The sequence below is a fragment of the Mercenaria mercenaria genome, chromosome 14 (genome assembly GCF_021730395.1).
Source record: "Mercenaria mercenaria strain notata chromosome 14, MADL_Memer_1, whole genome shotgun sequence".
In the NCBI taxonomy this organism is placed as follows: domain Eukaryota; kingdom Metazoa; phylum Mollusca; class Bivalvia; order Venerida; family Veneridae; genus Mercenaria; species Mercenaria mercenaria.
The window spans coordinates 24,051,744-24,076,935 of record NC_069374.1 but is presented as its reverse complement, the minus strand read 5'-3'; the positions used below and the strand labels follow the sequence as shown (position 1 = coordinate 24,076,935).

Below are 25,192 nucleotides of genomic sequence, written 5' to 3'. Positions count from 1 at the left end.
TACTGCCCAAAATGAATGATGGACCAGTCCATTTTAGAAATATAGAAGGGTAATGGTTAAAGCACCAGTTAAACAAGGAAATGCACTTTTGTCAAAACATAAACATACCTTTGGTGGCAAGTTGATAATGAATTTGACTTTTTAGCTCACCTGTCACAAAGTGACAAGGTGAGCTTTTGTGATCGCGTGGCGTCCGTCCGTCCGTCCGTGCGTAAACTTTTGCTTGTGACCACTCTAGAGCTCACATTTTTCATGGGATCTTTATTAAAGTTGGTCAGAATGTTCATCTTGATGATATCTAGGTCAAGTTCGAAACTGGGTCACGTGTGGTCAAAAACTAGGTCAGTAGGTCGAAAAATAGAAAAACCTTGTGACCTCTCTAGAGGCCATATTTTTCATGAGATCTTCATGAAAATTGGTCAGAAAGTTCACCTTGATGATATCTAGGTCAAGTTCAAAACTGGGTCACGTGGGGTCAAAAACTAGGTCAGTAGGTCTAAAAATAGAAAAACCTTGTGACCTCTCTAGAGGCCATATTTCTCAATGGATCTTCATGAAAATTGGTCAGAATGTTCACCTTGATGATCTCAAGGTCAAGTTCGAAACTGGATCACGTGGGGTCAAAAACAAGGTCATTAGGTCTAAAAATAGAAAAACCTTGTGACCTCTCTAGAGGCCATATTTCTCAAGAGATCTTCATGAAAATTGATCTGAATGTTCACCTTGATGATATCTAGGTCAAGTTTGAAACTGGGTCACATGCGGTCAAAAACTAGGTCAGTAGGTCTGAAAATAGAAAAACTTTGTGACCTCTCTAGAGGCCATATTTTTCATGGGATCTTTATGAAAATTAGTCAGAATGTTCACCTTGATAATATATCTAGGTCAGGTTCGAAACTGGGTCATGTGCGGTCAATAACTAGGTCAGTAGATCTAAAAATAGAAAAACCTTGTGACCTCTCTAGAGGCCATATTTTTCAAGAGATCTTCATGAAAATTGGTCAGAATGTTCATCTTGATGATATCTAGGTCAAGTTCGAAACTGGGTCATGTGCGGTCAAAAACTAGGTCAGTAGGTCGAAAAATAGAAAAACCTTGCGACCTCTCTAGAGGCCATATTTTTCATGAGATCTTCATGAAAATTGGTGAGAATGTTCACCTTGATGATATCTAGGTCAAGTTCAAAAGTGGGTCACGTGCCTTCAAAAACTAGGTCATTAGGTCAGATAATAGAAAAACCTTGTGACCTCTCTAGAGGTCATATTTTTCAATGGATCTTCATGAAATTTGGTCAGAATTTTTTATCTTGATGATATCTAGGTCACATGTGCTCAGAAACTAGGTCACTGTGTCAAATAATAGAAATAACGACGTCATACTCAGTTCAACACTGGGTCATGTGGGGATAGGTGAGCGATTCAGGACCATCATTGTCCTCTTGTTTATTAGTTGTAAACCTTTCATACGTGTCACCTGCTTGTTAGTAACTGACCCAGTTGGTGAGTGTTCAGAAATCAAGTTGATACTTTATTTTAATGTAGCAGTTATAGGCAAGAGTACATAACTCTGTCAAGCATTTTGACTGAATTATGGCCCCTTTTGACTTAGAAATCTTGGTTAAGTTTTTCGTACCAGTCCACATTTTGACAAAGTCTTTTGAGATAAAGCTTTGAAACTTTCAACACTTGTTTACCATCACCATGTTCAGTTGTAGGCAAGAGTACATAACTCCATCAAGCATTTTGACTGAATTATGGCCCCTTTTGACTTAGAAATCTCAGTTAAGTTTTTCGTACCAGTTTATATTTTGTGTAAAGTGTTTGACATATGGCTTTGAAACTTTTATATCTTGTTCAGTATAATAGTCTCTATCAATAGGCAAGAGTACGTAACTCTCTTCTTTTTTGGCTGAATTATGGCCCTTTTTGAACTTGGAAATTGGTTCTGTTTTGTAAATGTCCATGTTTTGTCAAGACTATTTGACATATGGCTTTTAAACTTTAAACACTTGTTTATCATTATGATTTCCATCTGTAGGCAAGAGTACATAACTCTGACAATTATTTTGACTGAATTATGGCCCTTTTTGGACTTTGAAATTTGTTTCAGTTTTTCTTACAAGTCAGCGTTTTGTCAAAACTGTTTGAACTGTGGCTTTGAAACTTTTAACACTAGTTTATCAACATGATTTCCATCTGTAGGCAAGAGTACATAACTCTGTCAACTATTTTGACTGAATTATGGCCCTTTTTGGACTTAGAAATTAGTTAAATTTTTCATATAAGTCCATGTTTTGCCTAACATATAACTTAACATATTTGCCATCATGGTCACACATTGCCATTTAGTGCAAGACTAATCGAAATCCACAAATACAGGAACATTTTTTGTTTAATCCATTTTTTTGTTTAGTCTGAAAATCTATGGAAATATTTTGACCCCATTCTTCAATCAATTCTTCGAATAGTCGAGCGCGCTGTCATCCGACAGCTCTTGTTTGACATAGAAATTAGTTCAGTTTCGCATACCATTCCATATTTTGTCTAAACTGTTTGATATATGGGTTTGAAACTTCGAACACTTGCCTACCATCATGGTCACACATTGCCATATAGTGCAAGACTTATCCAAATACTGGTATATTATTTGTCTTATCTATTTTTAGCTTGGCTATTCAAAGAATAGTCAAGCTGTTCTATTGAAACTGATGTCTGCATCAGCGTCAGTCACACCTTGGTTAAAGTTTTGCATGCAAGTACATATCATTCAAAGGCATATAGCTTTGAAACTTAATTACTCCTTTTTTCTAGGTAAATTGCCAACCTTACTGGGTCAAGTCCATAACTCTGACATGTATTTTGGCCAATTTATGCCCCCTTTTGGACCTTTTGGAAAATCCTGGTTAAAGTTTTACATGCATATTACTATCTCCAAAACAAATGAGATATTGCATTGAAATTAACATGTGTCTTTGAGGTTATAAAACTAGGTGATAGCATCAAGTCCTTTAACTCTGGCATTTTGGCCAAATTATGTCCCCTTATGAAATTAAAATTCTGGTTAAAGTTTCTCTTTCTGTAAGTTGTTTAAAATGTTTTGCTACTATGCAATACGTAATCACGCTCTATTTATTTACTAGCCTCAGTTTGGAAAATTTATGACTAAAATTTGCATCTAAACTTGGTTTGTCACCTTCACAAATGGTCTTAGAACCAATATGAGCCGCGCCATGAGAAAACCAACATAGTGGCTTTGCGACCAGCATGGATCCAGACCAGCCTGCGCATCCGCGCAGTCTGGTCAGGATTCATGCTGTTCGCTAACAGTTTCTCCAATTCCAATAGACTTTAAAAGCGAACAGCATGGATCCTGGCCAGACTGCGCGGATGCGCAGGCTGGTCTGGATCCATGCTGGTCGCAAACCCACTATGTTGATTTTCTCATGGCACGGCTCATATTAAGAGGCAAGAAAAACAAGCTGTCTGTTGACAGCGCACTCGACTATTCGAAAAATTGACTGAAGTATGGGGTCAAAATATTACCAGAGATTTTCAGACGAAAAAAAAAGAACAAGTTAGTTAGAGGTGTCTGTAAGAAAGCCAATGCTCGACTATTCAAATTGTTGTCCCAGATGCAGGAATATTACCCAAAATGTTAAAATATCTATAGAGTTTAAAACCAGTATCTGCATTAGTTTTGGAGATAGTAACTTGCATGCAAAACTTTAACCAGAATTTTAAGTTCATAAGGGGACATAATTTGGCCAAAATGCCAGAGTTAAAGGACTTGATGCTATCACCTAGTTTTATAAGCTCAAAGACACATGTTAATTTCAATTCAATATCTCATTTGTTTTGGAGATAGTAATATGCATGTAAAACTTTAACCAGGATTTTCCAAAGGTCCAAAAGGGGGCATAATTTGGCCAAAATACATGTCAGAGTTATGGACTTGACCCAGTAATGTTGGTAATTTACCTAGAAAAAAGAAGTAATTAAGTTTCAAAGCTATATGCCTTTGAATGATATGTACTTGCATGCAAAACTTTAACCAAGGTGTTACTGACGCTGATGCAGACATCAGTTTCAATAGAACAGCTAGACTATTCTTTGAATAGCCAAGCTAAAAATAGATAAGACAAATAATATACCAGTATTTGGACAAGTCTTGCACTATATGGCAATGTGTGACCATGATGGTAGGCAAGTGTTCGAAGTTTCAAACCCATATATCAAACAGTTTAGACAAAATATGGAATGGTATGCGAAACTGAACTAATTTCTATGTCAAAAAAGGGCCATAACTGAGCTTAAAAGTCCTTGTCTTAGTTATGTAGTCTTGCCTACATATGTATACTATGATGGTAAACAAGTGGTCAAAGTTTCAAAGCCATATGACAAACAGGTTAGGTAAAATATGGATTGGTATGAAAAATTTAACTGATTTCCAAGTTCTAACAGGGCCGTAATTCAGATAAAATAGTTGACAGAGTTATGTTCTCTTGCCTACAGATGTAGATCATTATAATAAACAAGTGTTCAAAGTTTCAGAGCCACAAGTCAAATACTTTTGACAAAATGTTGACTTGTATGAAAAAAAAAAAGAACTAATTTCCAAGTCCAAAAACGGCCATAATTCAGCCAAAATAGGTGACAGAGTTATGTACTCTTGCCTACAGATAGAGACTGTATAAAGAACAAGTGATTAAAGTTTTAAAGCCATAATGTCAACAGCTTACACAAAATATGAACTGGTCAAGACCTGTAAGTTAAAAGGGGCCATAATACAGCCAAAATCCTTGATGAAATTATGTACTCTTGCCTAAAACTGGACATGGCGATGGTACACAAGTGTTGAAAGTTTCAAAGCTTTATCTCAAAAGGTTTTGTCAGAAAGTGGACTGGTACGAAAAACTTAACCAAGGTGTGACGCCAACGCCATAGTGAGTAGGATAGCTCCACTTATTTTTCAAGTAACCGAGAGAAAAAAGCTCTGCTTTCATTACGAAAGAAGGAAATAGCTGAACTCATAAGCAAAAATAGTGCAAGAAAAAAGAACAATGAATATACTGTTCCTGTACTAAGTATTGATGAAAATTGATGAACAAGTTGATTAAATGACTTTGTGCAGTGATGATAACCTTGTCATAATCCATCAAGTTTAAAAGACTATAAACCTATCAAACTATTCAATCAAAAAGTTCACATCTTTACAAAATATCACCCTGCATGTGCCATTGCACCCATATTTAATTAAAGTAATAAAACAATCGCAACTAGAACTGTCACAGGAGTGATGAATAAGACGCCCACAATACAGTCTTTTCACAGAAGTATGGCAACCATAAGAAAGAAATGGCCACAAGAAGGTGCAATTTAAGTAGTTTAACTTGAAGGTGAAGGAACTAAAACGAGAGTTTGTGAAAGAGCCTAGTGTTTTATTTCAGTTATTATACAGTTAATTATGTAAATGTTTTGTTTTAATAGCATAATTTCAGTCTCTGGTGCATTCTGACGTCAACTTTATACAAATGTACTAGTAACTTGCAACTTGTATTTGAGCCGTGCCACGGGAAAACCAACATAGTGGGTATGCGACCAGCATGGATCCAGACCAGCCTGCGCATCCGCGCAGTCTGGCCAGGATCCATGCTGTTCGCTAACAGTTTCTCCAATTCCAATAGGCTTTAAAAGCGAACAGCATGGAGCCTGACCAGACTGCGCGGATGCGCAGGCTGGTCTGGATCCATGCTGGTCGCAAACCCACTATGTTGGTTTTCTCATGACACGGCTCATTTCATGATCAAAGTTATGTAGTTATTAAAGGGATTTTAGAGTGAAGAAAGCAACGTAACAATGACCCAAAATTCTTTGTAAATAGGGGCATACTTCCAGAAAAATTGGTGCAAAAGATATGACCCTTGTGTCATATGAAGGAACAATTATTTTATGTCTGAAGCAAATTCATTAATCAACTAGAGCTATCACTAAAGGTGATGAATGTACCCCCCGCATGCACTGACACAGTACATTGCAATTTGACGCTCACAAGATTGCATAATTATGTGGTCTGTATAGTAACAAAAAACAAAGTCCCATAACTATGCAGAATATTTATCTAAAAGGAAGTAACATGCACCATGCACAACTAGGGTTGGTACTGATCCCTTGAGTGAAGTTTCATTAAATTGTGTGCAAGGGTTCGGAAGATTAGGCACGCACAAGATTGCATATGCAGACTGTATGTACATAGTATGTTAACAAGAAACAAAGTCCCATAACTCTGCAATTTTTGTTGGCAAAAGAACCTAACATGCCCCATGCACAACTACTGTTGTTACTGATCACTTGTGTGAAGTTTCATTAAATTGTGTCAAGGGGATAAGAAGAGATGGTGCGCACAAGATTGTGTCTATGTATATGGTTTAGTAACAAAAAACAAAGTCCCGTAACTCTGCAATTTTTTTTGCTGAAAGAACCTAACATGCGCCATGCACAACTACTGTTGTTACTGATCACTTGTGTGAAATTTCATTAAACTGTGTCAAGGGGATGAGGAGAGATGGTGCGCACAAGATTGTGTCAACGGACAGACAGACAACCTGAAACCAGTATACCCACCCTTACAACTTTGTTGTCAGTGGGGGGGTACAATAACAGAGATAAACGAAAAAGCACAAAAAATCTTTACCAATCTGTGGGTAGCTCTCCATATGCTTCTTATTGCTAAGCCATAAAATGAACTAATTCCACCAATCTTTTCAAGAGTTATCACAGATGAATAGGCCAACATTGTGGCTCCAGTATATCCTTCACCTAAACTTTGTTTGTGTGAGTTTAAACATCTAAGCCAATTGTGTAGATTTTAATAAATATATTTTAATGTGTTCTATAAAAAACATACATGTCACATTAGATTATCAGAAAAAAAAACTTTGATTTGTGACATCCTATAAAACAGATGTGTTACTATTGGTTAAAAAGAACCTTTGACTCTTAAAAAGTACCGCAAGGGTTAGTCAGAGGTAACAGTGTGTTTTAATTTGAAAACTTTCTCAGTTTATTGAGTTGGTTATTGACTAGGAAGGTACTAATTTGCAGGCACTAGCGAGGGGTGTGTGTGAAATGGAACAAAATGTGTGATATGAGTACATCAAAAGACAGCACAGGGTAAAATCATGAGTATCAAAATTTTGGGTTCTAAACAAAGCTGGTTCTCAAAATCAGATTTGAAATTTTCAAGATTCTACTTTTTCTTAGTCCAACAATGTGGATCTATCTCCAATTTTGAGCTTAAAGTTGCTGCCAGGTATAGGCACGACCCTGGGTAAAACCATCAAACTTCTCAGTTTTATGTGAACGAGACTATAAACGAATCAAATAGTCAATTTAGCCCTAATCTGGCTTTACCCAGTTTTTCACATACTTTTCTTTGCTCACTTCAAAGTTTTGCCAATGAACAATATTTTAACCCTTATCATGCTAGACATGTCTGATTCTGCCTTTGCGACCAGTGTAGATCATGATCAGCCTGCACATCCGTGCAATTTGTTCATGAACTGCACTGTTCGCCATTCAGTCAGTATCTTTTTGGTAAGCAATCCTTTTAACAGTTGAAGGTACTGTCCAAATTAAAAGATAGACACGTTCATTACTGGAATTTAGCAGTGGGAATGAACAAAATTATAGCTTCAACCCACTACAAGATTTATACTCTGTTGCTGTAACAATGCCTAGCCTACTGACAGATACCCTGCACTAACATGTTACATAGGTTAAACTAGCTACAAATTTGTCATGTACAAAAGTCCCTTTTTCTTTAAATATAAAGCTATTTTATTCATAATTCATAATGAAATCCTCAGACAGACAGGGTGGCTATCCTGACAATGTTACAAGTTAACATGCTAGTGCTGAAGTATCTTGAAACACATTTGATTATATGATACAATATTAAAATAACTGTATACAGTTCACTCCAAAAATTCCTTATTCATAACAAGTTTATTTTATCACAAAAAAAATGTATATCCAATGAAGAAAGGTATTTTAGCAAGAAAAGTGTATTTGAATTCACACTGTATATATATGTAAGGGTGTAAAGAAAGTTTGTTCCAGTTAAGCAAATGGCTATATTATTTTACTGCGAAGTAAAAGACATTAAGAAAGGTCCGTACTATTCATATGATCATATTTTGGGTTTAACTACTGAATATATGACAATTGGTGAAAACTTGCCTTTATCCATTTATTTGTTTTAGAAAATGTTATTTTCGACTAAATTCTACGAGAGTACGCAACTTCCAGACTTAATGGCATACATATTTTGCAATATATTTAGAAGGTATTTGTTTTGTATTACATTACAGTCGTTGAGTTTGTAGTGTACAAATAATAAGTGAAGCTCTGACATTGGAATCAATGAAAGAGGAAATGAATGTTTATTTTCATAAGTTGAAAATTTCTCAACTTATATATATTATATATAGTTAAATTGTATTTTCTCCACTAAGAAAATCTGAAATTAACATAATTTCTGCAGCAGCATTAGGGTAACATATCAGCATTTAATATGACTGAAAAACTGTACAATGTCACATGTCTTAATTGCAATATTTTTGCTATGCGAAGTTACTTTTCTAACTGGAACAAACTTTCCTTACACCCTTTACATTCTATCTCTCAAGTAATAAACTGACAGAAAACTTCAAACTTCAAATGGGCAAAGTTTTAAATTCTGAACATTCCTTCAAGTACTGTACATCCTAAGTTATGAATTGCAATATGAGAGGATTTCTGGAGTGGTACCGCATTTTAGTAAAAAGGTGCCTATATTTGATTATAAAGGTGTAATTAAATGAAACAATGATTGTCTTACCTGGATACACCATTCCGCCTGAAACATGTCACAAAGTGAGATAATGAGATAGCATGGTTATGAAACATGTCATAAATGAAATAATGATATCATATTATATGGCAATGAATAATGTCACAAATGAGATTTTGATATAACATGGCAATGATCCTGTAACAAATAGAGATAACATGGTTATGAATCATGTCACAAATGAGATAATATGGTAACGAAACATGTCACAAATGATATCATATATATGGCAATGAATAATGTCACAAATCAGATATATGATGCCATAAATGAGATATTGATATAACATGGCAATGATCCTGTAACAAATACAGATAACATGGTTATGAATCATGTCACAAATGAGATAATATGGTAATGAAACATGTAACAAATGATATCATATATATGGAAATGAATAATGTCACAAATTAGATATGCCTTTATTCCAGATAATATAATCACAATCCTTTTGTCTGTTAGATTGTTTTGGGTTTAACATTGTTTTTCAACAGTATTTCATTTATGTAACGGCAGGTAGTTAACTTAACCAGTGTTCCTGGATTCTGTACCAGTGCAAACCTGTTCTCCGCAAGTAACTGCCAACTTCCCCACACAAATCAGAGGAGGAGGATGAATGATTTCAGACACAATGTCTTTTATCAAATCGTCATGGAGAACATACCCCCTGCCCGGGGATCAAACTCACAAGTCGGCGATACGTAGATATGCATTCTCCCTACTGAGCAAAGTCTGCAGGCTATTCAAAATTCTGTTACAAACATGGGACCAAAGACAATTACTAATGACAGTAGAAGTACTCTTGCGACCTTTTAATTTGCCTCTACTTTAAAAAACTTTTTGTCATTAATATGCGAACATGTCTGGTGTTGTATGACAGATCACAAGTTTTATTCCTGATCATATATTAGCATAACTATCAGTTACAAACTAAGGATCAGATGAGGTCATTATTTTAATATTTTTACTCAAATGTCAAAGTTAAAAGCATCTTCAATATTAATGTAACCTGGTCTGACATCAATACACTGAACAGGTGAACTCTTTTCTACATTTCATGTGTCTTCACTTGAAATAAAGATTTACTTCTAACAACATTACCATTTGAAGTCAAGTATTTTGTCTGCTACTATCCCTACTTAATAAGGATAACCATCCCAAATTCAATTTACTCAGATACCTGAAGCCTTTTATTTTTCACTAAGTCTAAGCAATCAGCTTTCCTACTTAAAGACTTGGCTATGTTATAAAATGATTCTCCTACTTTGGATATAAGGGTAGCGGCGCATGTAAAGATTGCACAAAGTCTGGTGGACATAACATGGCTGTAATGGAAAAGATCTAAATTCGCTCGATCAAGAACGCTGGTCAAGACTTTGAATTGTTATATGAAGTTTTGCTCCAATTCTCTCATCAGTCAATGCAGATCTTTATGAAAACTAGATGCGAGTCCATAGGACACTGGTAACCCCATTTACTGCCATATTCAGTTGTATGTTAATTGCTGACAATGGAATATATTACCTTGGGAGAGAAAGCCAATATATACAGGTGTATGTGCCAATATTCTTTCTTCTTGTGAGGGGTTGGGGGAAAAAAGTTCAAACAAGAGGTCGTCGAACACGAAATGCCCGCCTTGATGCATTCAGTAATTGCACAATGAACAGAAATTGTATGCTCACTGTAAACAAATGTTCTACCATTCTGGTTCAATCTGACCTTGACCTTTAACCTATTAACCTAACAAGAGATCACAGAGTGATCTTGGTGCCCACCACTGAGCCATTTTTGAATGTTTCAAATTTCAAGACTAGCTCAAGGTCAAAATCATGGTCAAATTCATTCAGTACAAAACACTGTGCATGTGGTCCAAATGAATTGCTGTGGCTTCAGAAATGTTAAAGTAGGTCACTAGATCAATTTCAAGGTCAAAGTTCATTTCGGTACATAAAACTATGCATGTGGTCCAAATTTGAAGGCTGTAGCTTGAGAAATGTGAAAGTAGGTCACTAGGTCAAAATCAAGGTCAAATTTTATTTCGGAACACAAAACTATGCATGTGGTCCAAATCTGAAGCCTGTACCTTCAAAAATGTGAAAGTAGGTCACTAGGTCAATAACAAGGTCAAAGTTTGTTTAGGTACACAAACCTATGCATGTGGTCCAAATCTGAAGGCTGTAGCTACAGAAATGTGAAAGTAGGTCACTACGTCAAGATCAAGGTCAACTCATGTCAAGGTTCATCTTGCCACTCAAAACAATACATGTGGTCCAAATTTGAATGATATAGGTTACGGACATGAAGATTCTAAGTTTTTCCCTATATAAGTCTATATTAACCATGTGACCCCCGGAGTGAGGCCTTATTTGACCCTAGAGGGATAATTTGAACAAACTTGGTAGAAAACCACTAGATGATGCTACATATTACAAATATCAAAGCCCTAGTCTTTGTGGTTTGGACAAGAAGATTTTCAAAGTTTTTCCCTATATAAGTCTATGTAAACCATGTGACCCCGAGGGCAGGGCCATATTTGACCCTAGGGGAATAATTTGGACAATCTTAGTAGAGGACCACTAGATGATGTCATATATCAAATATCAAAGCTCTTGGACCTGTGGTTTTGGACAAGAGGCTTTTCAAAGTTTTTTCCTATATAAGTCTATATAAACCATGTGACCCCTGGGGTGGGGCCATATTTGACCCCAGGGAAATAATCTGAACAGTCTTGATAGAGGAACACTAGATTTTGCTACATACCAAATATCAAAGCCCTAGGCCCTGTGGTTTTGGACAAGATCAGAAACTGTTCCTGGCCAATGTGACCTTGACCTTTGACCTAATGACTTCAAAATCAATACAGGTCATCTGCTGGTCATCACCAACCTCACTATCAATTTTCCTGACACTAGGCCCAAGCGTTCTTGAGTTATTGCCCGGAAACCATTTTACTGTTCCTGGTCACTGTGACCTTGACTTTTAAATACTGACCTCAAAATCATTAGGGGTCATCTGCTGGTCATGCCCAACCTCCTTATCAACTTTCATGGCCCTAGGCCTAAGCATTCTTGAGTTATCATCCGGAAACCATTCAACTGTTCAGGGTCACTGTGACCTTGACCTTTGACATTCTGACCTCAAAATCAGTAGGGGTCATCTGCTGGTGATGAACAACCTCCCTATCAACTTTCATGATCCTAGGCCCAAGCGTTCTTGAGTTATCATCCAGAAACCGTTTTACTAATCGGGGTCACTGTGACCTTGACCTTTGATATACAGATCTCAAAATCAATAGGGGTCATCTGCTGGTGATGACCAACCTCCCTATCAACTTTCATGATCCTAGGCCCAAGCGTTCTTGAGTTATCATCTGAAAACGGATTGGTTTACATTCCGACCGACCGACCGACATACCGACCGACATCTGCAAAACAATATACCCCTCTTTCTTCGAAGGGGGGCATAATAAAACCCCATGTGCACAACTTCACATGCTCAATGACATGCCTACAAAGTTTCATGACTCCAGGGCAAAAACTTTTTGAGGTACGAGCGACATAAACGTTTAGGCCCCTTGTGCACATGGCTGTCTAAGTCAAGAGAATTAACTCTAGCCTTGCTATGTGAACTTCCTAAGTCAAGGGAAGTAACTCTAGCCTTGCTATGTGAACTTCCAAACAAACCCCAGGTGCAGAACTTCACACACTGATAAAAAATCATATGATGTTTCATAATTCTAGGTTAAATACTTCTTGAGACATGCACACAAATCTGAACGGACAGAAATGGCAAATTTATAACTTTATCAAAATCTGATTAAGCATCTTTAACTTCTTGCTGACATAACATGTGCCGTGCCATGAGAAAACCAACATAGTGGTGCAGTTTGGTCAGGATCCATGCTGTTCGCTAACGGTTTCTCTAACGGCAACAGACTTTGAAATCGAACAGCATGGATCCTGACCAGTCTGCGCAGATGCGCAGGCTGGTCTGGGTCCATGCTGGTCGCAAACCCACTATGTTGGTTTTCTCATGGTGCGGCTCAGTCATATTCTCTTAAACTTTGTTGATTTTTTCTTTTCTTAAAACTTATTATTCATCAAAATGGATGTTTTCGCAAAACAAACTTTCAAAACGTCATTCAAACAAGTCATATCCTCCCCTATTAAAAGTCACAGACATAGTAAACCCTCAGAAAGAAAAAAAAAATGACAACTGTTTCTTATCAATAAACAGTGGCATTTAAAGCCATGTGACACAACATTTGTGTATCATTATGTACAAATAACAAACAAAACTACTCACATGAAAAGGAAATGACATTTTGTTAAATTGCAGTTTAATTGCTCAATTAAGGTTATATCCTCCTATTTGTTTGAGATTAAGTGTAAATATCACCTTAGCAATACAGCTCTTTCACTTTCTTTTATTCTTTTCAGACACAGTATGAAACGGAAACTGAAACTGATTAATTTGATAAAACGCCTATTTCTATATGGCCAATCACATTAAAGCAACAGTTTGTACTTTTCATATACTAATAAACTTTGATAATGTGGCAGTTGAGTTCAATTAGTCCAGGGGTGTTCAAAGATAATCCGTCATAGATGTATTGTAAAGCAAATATTGGATTTACCTGTATTGGAAAATAAACAGTGTCGATTGTATTGAGCTCAGCTGTCACATTATCAAAGTTTATGATAACTATTGTAGCAACAGAAAGGTGACTAACATAAAACCAGGTGCTTAGAAATACATGTGTATTGTCTTTTACAGAATTATATAATTACACGGCAATGCAAACTTCAATAAAAATTGCTGCCTAAACTTTAAACTTAATAGGTACAGGAATATCTGAACCATATGAACTAACAGGGCAGTTTTAAATTTAACTGCATGAAGTGATAGAAATAATTTATCTGCAGATAGAAGGGAGGTAATTCAGATTTTATATTTCAATCTGACAACATAATAAAATTGTTTTATATTTCTATAAGTCACTATTCCATGTAGGTTTATAAAATTTGTTCTTATGCTTGTAAGGTTAAACAACCATAGACTAGGAAAAAACTTCTTTTTTTTCTTGAAAGAAATAACATCCAGTTGCCCAATGAATATATGTGCATTGAGAGGCTGCAATTTCTCCACAACTTCTACACGTGGAATACTATTTGGTGAAGGGAACCACTGAATCAATCTATTTCTTAGGCAAAATTTCAAAATAACATACAGTGCAAAATATTTTAATTGCTTTAAGTGTTGTTGTTCGAATTAAAATGTAACAGGACTAAAAAGCATTTAAAAAAAAGTTTTATCAGTTTTCTTGCAAACTGAGATGACAAAGTAACCAAGTCATGCTTTTCTCATGATCTTTTGACCCCTTCTGACCTTGGAAGTGATACATTGTCTCACAGTCTAGGTCAAGTGAAACCTGGGTGTTAATACGCAGATATGTGCAATGGATAAAAGAAAAGCCATTTCTGGTTATATTAAGAATATATCAGCACCAGGCAACTCATTCTGTAAGAACTTTATGACAGCTTACCAAACTACATTTGACAACCCTTAAATTTGGACAAGTCCTGACAAACGTATCACTTTACTGACAGATGAGAATGTATATTTCTACACCTATTCATAACACATGACACCTGTTTAATTATTTGATATATTTTAGAAATACAATAGTCTTTCAAGCTATCTTTTTATACAGTAACACATTATATCCATCAATTAACCTCCTGACCTATACACGTCCATTTTATCATTACCTGAGACAGACATTAACAACGTTTGTCAATCATAACAATTAGGTCAACAGGTTAATTAAGGTTCTATTTTGTTAACAACCTTATAGAAAACTGTCATACTTCTGTCAAAAAAATTAATTGTTTTTTCCCCCCCCAGAAAAATTGCAAAACTTCCTTAAAATGTCCTTCAAATTGTAAAGATCATGCCCAATGAAAACCTTTAACTGATTTAACCCTTAGCCTGCTGGCGGTAAGTCATTTTGCCTTTGAGACCAGTGCAGATCAAGATCATGGTCTGCACAGTTTGCTATTCAGTCAGTAAGTTTTCAGTGGACTCCCCTTTGAATAAGTGGTACTGCCCAAATTGAATTATGGACCAGGGCTCCAGAAATTTTGATAACTCAATCAGTCCGAAACGAAAATCGTGACATCAGCGCTACCCCACCCACCGCATTCCCAATATTACATATTTTGTAAAACGTGATAGAGTAAAGAAATAAGCATGTCATGCATTAAAACTAAGTTACCGGTCACCGCGAGTTACCATACAATAAAGACAGTGTTTCAGTGTTATGTGTGATCGTTACTTTGTTTAAATTTCGATGTTTTTCCTGCAGGGATAAAATTGCCGGCATTGACACCGTGTACGTAACTAGTCTAAAAGCCAACGCACGTGATTTCGGTACCGTATACACGGCAGATACTTTGTGATGTTTCCTCATTCTTTGACGGAATTCTATAAAATACAATGCGTCAAAGTGAATTTCACGACATATATTCTCTGCTAAACAGCCTCAGTATTTTAAGAATACTCTGCCGCGGACAGAATGTGTATGTTATGTGAAAGCTGAGATCGAATTTCCCCGCATATATAGTACCAAAAGGTCACGCGGGTTGGCCACGCACATTTCATTTCACTTAGGTTGTACTTCAATAACTTGAACTACATGATATAAAGTTATATGTTCTCTTCTGATGTAAACAAAATTTCATTCTGAAACATTTTTTAAAAGACCAATTTGATAAACAGCGCCACTTCGGTTTTCTTTATCATTCATGTTTGCTGGTCCATTTTTTTCTTTTTCTTTTTTGTACAGTCGGGTTTCAAAGACGATTTTCTGCACTTGTTTCAACTGGAGCCCCAACAAATGAATCATGTAATTTTTTCAAATCAAGTAATTATAAAAAATATTTTTATCGGTTTTCCGTGTGATGTCTTTTCAAATCAAAGACCTATAATGTACATGATTAAATGCAGTGACCATTTGTTTTTTACCCGTGATCAAACATAACCTTTTTAAATAAACCATCCGGCAGATTCTAAATAAAAGAAGTGGATCCTCGTCGAAATGATTTGGATCCAGTCAGAAACCAGTCAAAAATGTTTAATACATGGCAGTCGGCTGTCTGTTAACATTAAAGGATGTGCCGCGCGAGCGCTGATTGCGTCACGGTCTAATTACGGACCGATTATCAAAGTAACAATCAGACCGATTGACACGTTTATTGATTATCTGAGGGTGCGACCAACAATTTCCTGCTTGGCAGGTGATCGTGTATTGAGATATCAGACCGAAATTTATACTTTTCTCCATTTTTACGGGACCGATTATTTTCGTTTTTTCACTTCACGAATCAGTCTGAAAAGTCAAAAATCGGTCCAACACCGACAAACCGGCAAATTTCCGAAGCCCTGTTATGGACAGTCCATTTTAGAAATATAGCAGGGTAAGTGTTAAACGAGGATGTACAAATTGTAATTACCCACAATAAAATACCACAAGCCAGCAAGATATCTTATTTTCAAAGGGAAGCATCTGATTTTGCTTCCTCCATTCTAGAGTTCTCTGTCCTTGACATAAAAAAAACAAGGTACCTTGACAGACCTGCCAGTAAATCTACCAGATACCACCTCCCCAACCCAGATATTCGACAGTACAATAAGCATAAACAAATAAACCTTATACAAGAGTCAAACCTGTACCTACCTCCACTTAGATCTCCAAACACATAATAGCACTGTTCAGAAAAAGTAATTTTATTCACAGTGTGTCGAATAAAACCGGCTTTTAATAAATTACACGCATATTTTCTTGCATCTCTCCTATCAGCAAAACCTTCCACATGTGTAAACAACCATTCCACTAAGTCAGATCCTGAAATAAACACATCGTGACAATGTCCAATTAAGTAAGGTAAAATACTATCATATCAATATCTAAAGATAAATTTTTTTAGTGAAAGACAGCCATTGGAGATATTTACTTCAAATGTATAAAACCCTCATTAAATGTATTTAACTTGACTAAATATGTAAATTAAGTTTGCATATAGAGCTACATTCATAAATATTTGTTCATGTTTTTAAATATGAAATTTGTATCTATTATACCTATTTATGAACATGTATTCCAATCCATCAAATAATTTTTAGTGTACATTTACCTATGAATGCATTTGGTATAGTAATTTTGAGCCACATGCGATCTCTAATCTCTAACCCAGAATCAGGTGATGCCATCGCCTTGACTACAGTCGCCATATCAGTATTGATGGTAAGATTTAAATCATCAAAACCTGAAAGATAAACATGCAAATTTATGGACATCAAAATTTTGTCAGTTCAAGGGAGGTAAACACTGTGAAAATCTCCAGTTTTTCTGACAATGATTATCCTGCCACATGGACATAATATCAAACAACTGTCATTGTACGTGTCTCAGATTTTTATTATTAAAATATCTATATCTATACCCCAAGGTGACATTTAACGCAATAACTTTAACAAACAATAATTGGTTGTACATATACATAATAATAACAAAAGTGAATTTCTACATCAATGACATCAGTCTTTGCTGTTAAGGAATAAATAAATCCGAGGCCCCCACCCTTTCCACTTTTATAACTTACGTTCTGACTCTGGTATAGAACTGGATATTGACGAGCTTGTTGATGTCATGTTACTTAACGAGGGACTAGGGACACCGCGACTCAGGTACTCTTGTTTTAATGCAGTTGTATGAGCAACCCATGCTGATGGATCGATAGGTCGTACTGGTTCCTGGCGTGGCACAGTAAAATAACCTTTTGGATTTGGGTCCCAACATTTGGCAACTACTAAAGTTATGGGCCTGCAATGACAAAATTATATACTGGCATGAAAAAAGGAATGCATACTGTATATAATACATGCACATATTTTTAATAATATCAAAGCTGCCAAACAAACATATGACTATCCATTTTAATAGTATCAAATTATCTTTTTTTGAAATTTTATTTATTGATTTTAAGTACTTCTTAAACACTAAATTCTTCCTGTAGAAACTGTGTAGGTAAAATCTACATTAATAAAAAAACGTTTTCGGCCATTTCAGTACAGGTATATAAACCCACAGCAATTAGTGTTCCACAATCATAAAATACTTTAATCACATTCAATTTACAAATGAGCTAGTAATAATAATACACAAATGTAAATTAGTGCTTTTTCACAATTGCACAAGTGCAATATCATCAAAATCTTAGAGTCAAGATCCATTCCTGCAGAAACAAAATAGAGCATTTTGGTCTGCAGGATTTTATATTTCTACATCAAAAGTTATAACGAAACTGAGACTACCAATATATTTGAATATGAAAGAAAGGTAACTCTAGATGGGTTACCCACCCTGGTTTTTGTACAGCTTCTCTGAGTGTCCGTACAGCATCGTCATTGCTCATGTTTTCAAAACTAACACCATTAACTTCAAGTATCATATCACCCGGTTCTACTCTACCATCTTGGGCCACAGCACCACTGAAATCAGAATGAATTCACTGATTTTCTATCCACAACAGCTACTTCAAGAAGCATTTAAATGAAGCATGTGCACTGTTTTCTGTCTGTTGCCAAGAACTTCATCCACAGGATCAAAGGGCTCATGATTTACTTTCAAAAAACTTTTGACAATATAATGACAAATACATCTTTCAGTCATTTCTCCCTATCTTGGTTTTTACTGTCTAAAGTCAATGTTTACACACCAGAGTGATATTGAAAATCTTCCATTTTATGCATTATTTAAACAATTTTTCAGTCATATATGGACCATTTTTACCTGTAGCAGTAATAATAATGCCAAATTTTATAGTACTGTGTCAGTGTAATGTCATGCCATAGAGACATAAATGATACTCCACTCAAGTCATATACCGACAAGGACAAAGTAGTCCTCGAGATATACTTATACAAAGCCAAAACACAATTCGAGTGCCATTTTTATAGTCCTTGGCATGACACGATCATGAATAACCCCAACCTCCCAATATAAGAGGCAGCCATTCTACCACCTTGCTATGCTGAGGTCAACATAAAGCATTAAAATGAAATCTGGTTATTGTTCTTTCATAATAGACACTTCATTTTCATATATAGCTACTACTTAATATGCATTTCATTTACGATTTCAACACATAATCTAAATCAAAAACATTTTTGTTTTACAACTTATTTTTAGCTTGATAGCTAAGCTTCAAGCACATCTAAACAACTCATGTGTCATCAAAGCACAGAAAAGAAAACAATCTTCCAAGTCCTGTGCTCCAGGTACTGAGCCAGTCGGGCAACCTCCACAAGAGTGACCCCTTTATTCATTAATTACGGAATGGAGATGTTAACGGTACTAACTGCAGAACTTACCCTTTCATAATGGATCCTACATAGATCCCTCCATCACCACCTTTGTTACTTTGACCTACAATACTGATTCCAAGAAAATTCACTGTGTCTGAAATGGAGAAGTACCAACATGTTTTCCCCTGTATTATATTTACCCATCTATTAAAGGTGGTCAATCACATTTAAACAACATTTAATGACATTTTTTACTTTTTGTATATTCTGGTAGAGAATTATTTAAGGAACAAAAAGACCGATTACATAGAGTTAGATTCCTATTTGAAATGTATATTTTATTATTTTTATAAAATTTTGTAATTACTCCCCTTTAATATGAAAGTATATAAAAAGCTGGGTTTTTCTTTTTATTTCGATACAATGTCTAGTTTTACATTTGCATTTGATAGACATATCAACTATTGAACAATCTGAACCAAAATGCAAGATTTAAAGCTGTGTGTAGCTTCTGAATTCATTTATTTCCAATCTATCTTGGTTACGCAACCAAGACAGGCAAAGGGAAGTAATAATAATTTTTCAAACTTGCATTTCTATCTAAATACATAATTTTTAATGCAAATATTTAACAAATATATTACAATATGTCTAATATTTTAACATTTCCTTAGGCAAAGTATGTTTATCAAATTTATACTTATGTTAAAATAACTCTTTCTTGGTTGGGCAACCAGGATAGGAAAGTGAAATTTTAAAAATACCTCCAGTGAAAATCTAATTTGTATTAAGTGTTAAGTGATCATAAATGAGTGTAAATGATCAGATGCTAAAGTTTCGAACAAATCCGTTACATGGCCAAAATCTGATTATCCACCTTTAAATCATATTTCACTGATCTAATTTTACTTTTAAATAAATTTGCCATTGCTGTATTAAGTATTGCATTAAATTTTTGTTTCTGGTTAAAGGCAGCCTCATTCTACGATTCTTCCAAATATGTGTACTGTTTTCTGTCTATTGTCAACAACATTATTTCATGTGGAGCCTGACTGCTAAAAACAGCGAGCACAGTCTATCGAAAGGAACTGTGTATGCTTGGATCACACAGTTGGAGCGGGAAGGCTGCCATAACCAGAAGCCGACATTTTATCCATAATTTAACTTAATTTATCCAGAGTACAACTTGGTAATTTATATTACCACCATCGTATGTCTCCCTACTAGTATGGAATAGAATACGAGTCATTTATCCCCCGAAAAAAGAAATGTTCAGATTAATCAATTTACTTTAAATGTTTATAAAAATAGATGTAGACAATTCATTGAAATACCTGTTAATGTTACCTTAGCTTAATTGTGCAGGATTACTGGACTGAACCTATAGTGTTTATAAATGGAAACTGAAGAAAATATTTACCCATATTTAAAGTGACTGTAATAATGTTGAGAGACATGGTAGAGTCTGTTATACTGGAAAATGATGATGCCTGAAAATATGAACAGAAAGATTATAACTATGTCTGTTCTACTCGAAACTGATGCCTGAAAATAAAGCTGGAAAATAAAATACGAGTATTTATCTGTTTTTAAGTGTTAGTTATCATTACATCGCGAACATTAACTAGGTCTCGGTAACAAATCAATTTCTTTCCATTAAAATACAATTCGAGGTAACTTTACTTGCATCCAATTTCAAATCAAATATGGTTATCTTAAGTGGAACATACGCGACTAATGGGTGGCAGTCTATGCTTCCGTCGTCGTTTCCGATGGCGACCATATTTTGATGAAGATCTAGCTGTTGTGTCTGTGACAGTTGAGAACCTGTAAGTATATAGAACATTTATAGTAAGTTTCGTCATGTTTCATTTTTCTTCATTTAAGTTGAATTAAAATCCATCAATAACATCAATAGTATAGCATGGTCTGACTCTCAAGGATTTACTTGAATCTGTTGAAACAGACCAAAATAGGTATATCTTCTAAAGTGAGGTGTGTACAGTAGAGCAAGGTAAATCTGTTTCAGAGAAAACCAGGAATGTTCTCAGAATTTACCAGTCAGATGCTGGTTCCAAGGTTATAAAACTGAAATTGAAGACCAGTCTAAATATACAGCCTTGCCATTGGTCAATTTTAAGACTGGGCTTAGAAATCAACCAATCAGATGCTAGAGTTTTGTGACTGGTCCACATTCTCAGTTTTATATCCCTGAACCTTGGACTTTAAGACTGCTTTTGTGAACATGTGTCTCCTGCTCTCTAACTTTCTTAGCCAACAAAATGGAAGTATTACAGACATAATACACAGATGTAAATTTCTGACACTCTTTCTGACAATAGTATAGTATGCAAAAACTTTTGTACACTAGTAGCAAACAGTTTGGCATTTATTACACATCCTATCAAAAACTGAATCACACTGACACTAAAACTGTCATATTTTGGAGTACTATACTTTTTAATACTCTGTGTAAATTTACATATTTTTCTACCAAAGGGAGCCACAGCATCAAGCTTGCTTTTTAATGCCAATAGAAACTTAAAATTTGCGCAAGCTTTTGTACAGGCCTAACTTCAGCTTGCTTCTTTCTTACATTACAAGTTATGGAGCCTAAACTGAAAAGCTAACCTGATTTAAATGAAAAGGTGCCTAACTGAAGCTAACCTGATTTAACCCTTAGCCTGCTAAATTTCTAAAATGGACTGTTCCATCATTCAGTTTGGGCAATACCATTTATTATTCGAAGGGGTATTCACTGAAAATTTACTAACTGAATAGCGAACAGTGCAGACCATGATCAGCCTGCACGGATGTGCAGGCTGATCTTGGTCTGCACTGGTCGCAAAGGCAAAACCAATCGCCGCCAGCAGGCAAAGGGTTAAACTGAAACCATTTCAATATCTGTTTCAACTCACAGTGCTATTATAATCTTTATGAAACCAGGTAATATTACATTACAAGTTAATTAACTGCAGACATGTGAGAAAGTCTCACCTGTATGACTTAATGATCAAAAGAGCATATTTAATGTTCAGATGGTTAATAAGCAAAAGCAATTCTATCTCTCTGTTTTGAAAACTTTTTCTCTAGCCGTCCTGTTTTTACTGTAAAGCCAGAAACAATCACAAGTGATTCATTTTTGCTGATATAACATTTTTTGATTATTCATGAAAACCAGTCCTTGCAGCAACTTCAACTTTTAAAGGAACCTTTATGGGAAACAATTATGCATGTATAAATTATAAGATTGTTTCAAAACTTTAAGTTTAGTAACAGAAATTTTTCTAAAAATTAAAACAAAATAGCCGACCAGGAATGTCATACACAGGAAATCCTCAGGCATTAAAATCTTGGAATCTTATGTGTAAGTATATTTTCTATTTAACATTTAATTAAAGATTTGCTCTGGTTTCTGAAAACAAGCTCTGCAAGATATTTAAATGTTTAATGGAATGTACTGCAAAAAAATAATAATATGAAATTCATTATTTTAGTAAATGTTATCACTAATTGTATGTGCTTAAAATATGCTGGTATTTGAATTTTTGTATTTTTGTTGAATATTTTTCCATTTGAGAATATGAAACAGTATCACTATCAAGATATAAAATCAGCCGAAAATTCAACCAATTTTCATCCTAACAACTTCTGGTCTACATTTGGGAGCAACTGTTTTTTTTTATTTTTATTCAACCTTACTACAGTAACATGATATAACCAACTGCACTTGTACCTCAAGCAGAGAGAATCATTCTCCTGCCAAGTTCACAGAAAAAAACATGCGTTTTGTGAATCATTACACAGTATAATAGGTACTCTTATGAGTTAATCACTCTGTAGTAATTCCCTTCACTCTATTTACCATAATTTTCAGGAGGAATCCCCAGGCATAAAGTTCCTCTATAGAGATTGTGAGATACAGTTCACATGGAAGTGTGCTTGTTCAGCAATAATTGCTTTTTAATAACATCACAAAATTGAAAGTTTCCATTTATTTTTTTTCACATGCAATATACTTATATGTATTTTTAGTAACAAGAATACAGTCATTAATATCAGGGTATAATATCGATCTGCAGACATGGGCTTTGTATTTTTCTATCTTTTTTTTTCAACAGAAAGAGAAAATCAACTGTTAGTATTCAAATAGGAAATAAAATCTGCAGTCTTCAACACCAGACAGTGTCTGTTCAGTGGTATTTTTAGAACAGCTTTGACTGCATGTGATTTGATATGTAACAGCCATATTTTCAGCTTTAAATCCTTGTGTTGATTTTTTCATGAAAATTAAGGGGGAAAAAATTGCTATCTCAGATATTACCTAGTCACAGTGCTTCAACATTTTATATCTATTACCTGCTCATTGTGTCATCTTCTGAATCAAAGAAACTTGTTGTTTCAAGGTCACTACTGAGCATTGTTGACGACTCGTACGAGTGACCGTGACCTCGACGGTCTCTATGACGAAGGTCAAGTTTTGTGTGGCCATTTAACCGTGATGGATGGGCTGAAAAGACAAAACCACAATATGTGAAATACAAAAACCTCCCTTGATTTACGTCATTTTTGAGTATGAGATAACAAAATATACAAAAAGATACTGTTTTCTATCAAAACATTAAAAGAAAATATAGGGATATCTACCGGTACAATAGTAAACTGATGATCCTTTGCTAATTAGCAGAGTCAATTAACTCTTTCCAGTGGAGTCTATGAGCAGATCAAAGAAGTGCCAAATGGAATAATAATTTCATTACAGTAAAAGTTATTCTAGAATCTATAGAGAAACATGCTGTGCTAGGATTTTTGTTATTATTTCATATGTATGATTTATCGGAATATTTTTTATGTAAAGAAACAAACACAGCCATTTTATGATACATACACCTACAAATTTTTGGTATAATATCGCTTCAAAACTTAAGCAGGGCAAATCTTTAAAAGCAATGCATATCTTGAGTGGGGATTAAAAGACGCAGCAGTTACTGCTTCTTATATGATACATATAAAAAAAAATCATTTTACAATGTAAATGAAAAAATCAGAAACAAGTTGCATTAATTGTTATATTAGCATTAAAAGCAGCTTCTTTATTATGCTAGACCTAAATGAAAAAAGACAAATCCAAGTGATATGAGTAGAACTTGGATATATTTTTTACAAAAAAAAATAAATATTTTATAACACTGAAATATCGTTTTAACATAACATGCAAAATGGTCCTGACCCAATGTATCAGATCATCCACAATCAACCTTCTCAAGCAAAAAATCCCATAAGTTGTGCAGACACAATCAAACCTGTCTTAAGTAGTGCATCTTGAAGGAATAGAGACATGAAAATTAATATCTGTGCAATGTCTGCTACTGAACAAACAATGCAGTTTAAAAATTTATTTCAAAATTTTGGGAGCATTTGCTCACTGATGGAATTTTGAGTTGAAGCACTGCAGTGCAGGCTCCATGGAGCCATGGTTTGTTTGGATATTTTCTCACAGTGTGCCAAAGTATAAAGATGGAATGATTTGTATTTAACTTACAAAGTGTTGTATTTACATTAACCAACCTTTAGCCTGCTGGCGAAAAGTTATTTTGCCTTTGCAGTGCAGCCTCTGTGCAGGCTGATCATGGTCTGCACTGTTCGCTATTCAGTCAGTAAATTTTCAGTGAACAACCCTTTGAATAATAAGTGGTACTGCTCAAATAACATAATGGACCAGTCCATTTTAGAAATATAGCATGGTAAAGGTTAAAGGAGAAGTTAGTAATCAATGCTGACTTGTGCTGGAGTTATCCTAAAAATCTAAGAAATGACCACTTTAAAACAGGTTTGATTGTTTTACTTCTGAGAAGAGGCTTTGGTTGTTTAAAAATTGAGAAAATGTGAAGAAAACAGGATTGGGATGTGTCACTAATGTCATACAATACTGGAA

General features: G+C 35.1%; 1 protein-coding gene across 9 annotated transcripts in view; it reads right to left on the bottom strand.

Annotated features, from left to right (window-relative positions):
- The window catches only part of LOC123526568 (segment polarity protein dishevelled homolog DVL-3-like), a 76,505-nt gene that overhangs the window by 38,395 nt on the left and 12,918 nt on the right, over positions 1-25,192 (bottom strand). For 7 of the 9 annotated variants that reach the window (XR_008367016.1, XM_053523065.1, XM_045305790.2 and 4 more), the window contains 9 exons: positions 23,617-23,767; positions 20,988-21,084; positions 20,678-20,747; positions 19,324-19,411; positions 18,313-18,441; positions 17,553-17,773; positions 17,085-17,216; positions 16,628-16,795; positions 8,878-8,895 (listed from right to left, as the gene is read on the bottom strand). Coding sequence is in view for 8 of the 9 variants with exons in the window: in XM_053523065.1 (XP_053379040.1) it covers positions 8,878-8,895; positions 16,628-16,795; positions 17,085-17,216; positions 17,553-17,773; positions 18,313-18,441; positions 19,324-19,411; positions 20,678-20,747; positions 20,988-21,084; positions 23,617-23,767 (1,074 nt within the window). In the remaining variant the exon portion in view is untranslated. The remainder of the gene's footprint in view (positions 1-8,877; positions 8,896-16,627; positions 16,796-17,084; positions 17,217-17,552; positions 17,774-18,312; positions 18,442-19,323; positions 19,412-20,677; positions 20,748-20,987; positions 21,085-23,616; positions 23,768-25,192) is intronic. The other 2 variants (XM_053523066.1, XM_045305801.2) reach the window with 1 other exon arrangement.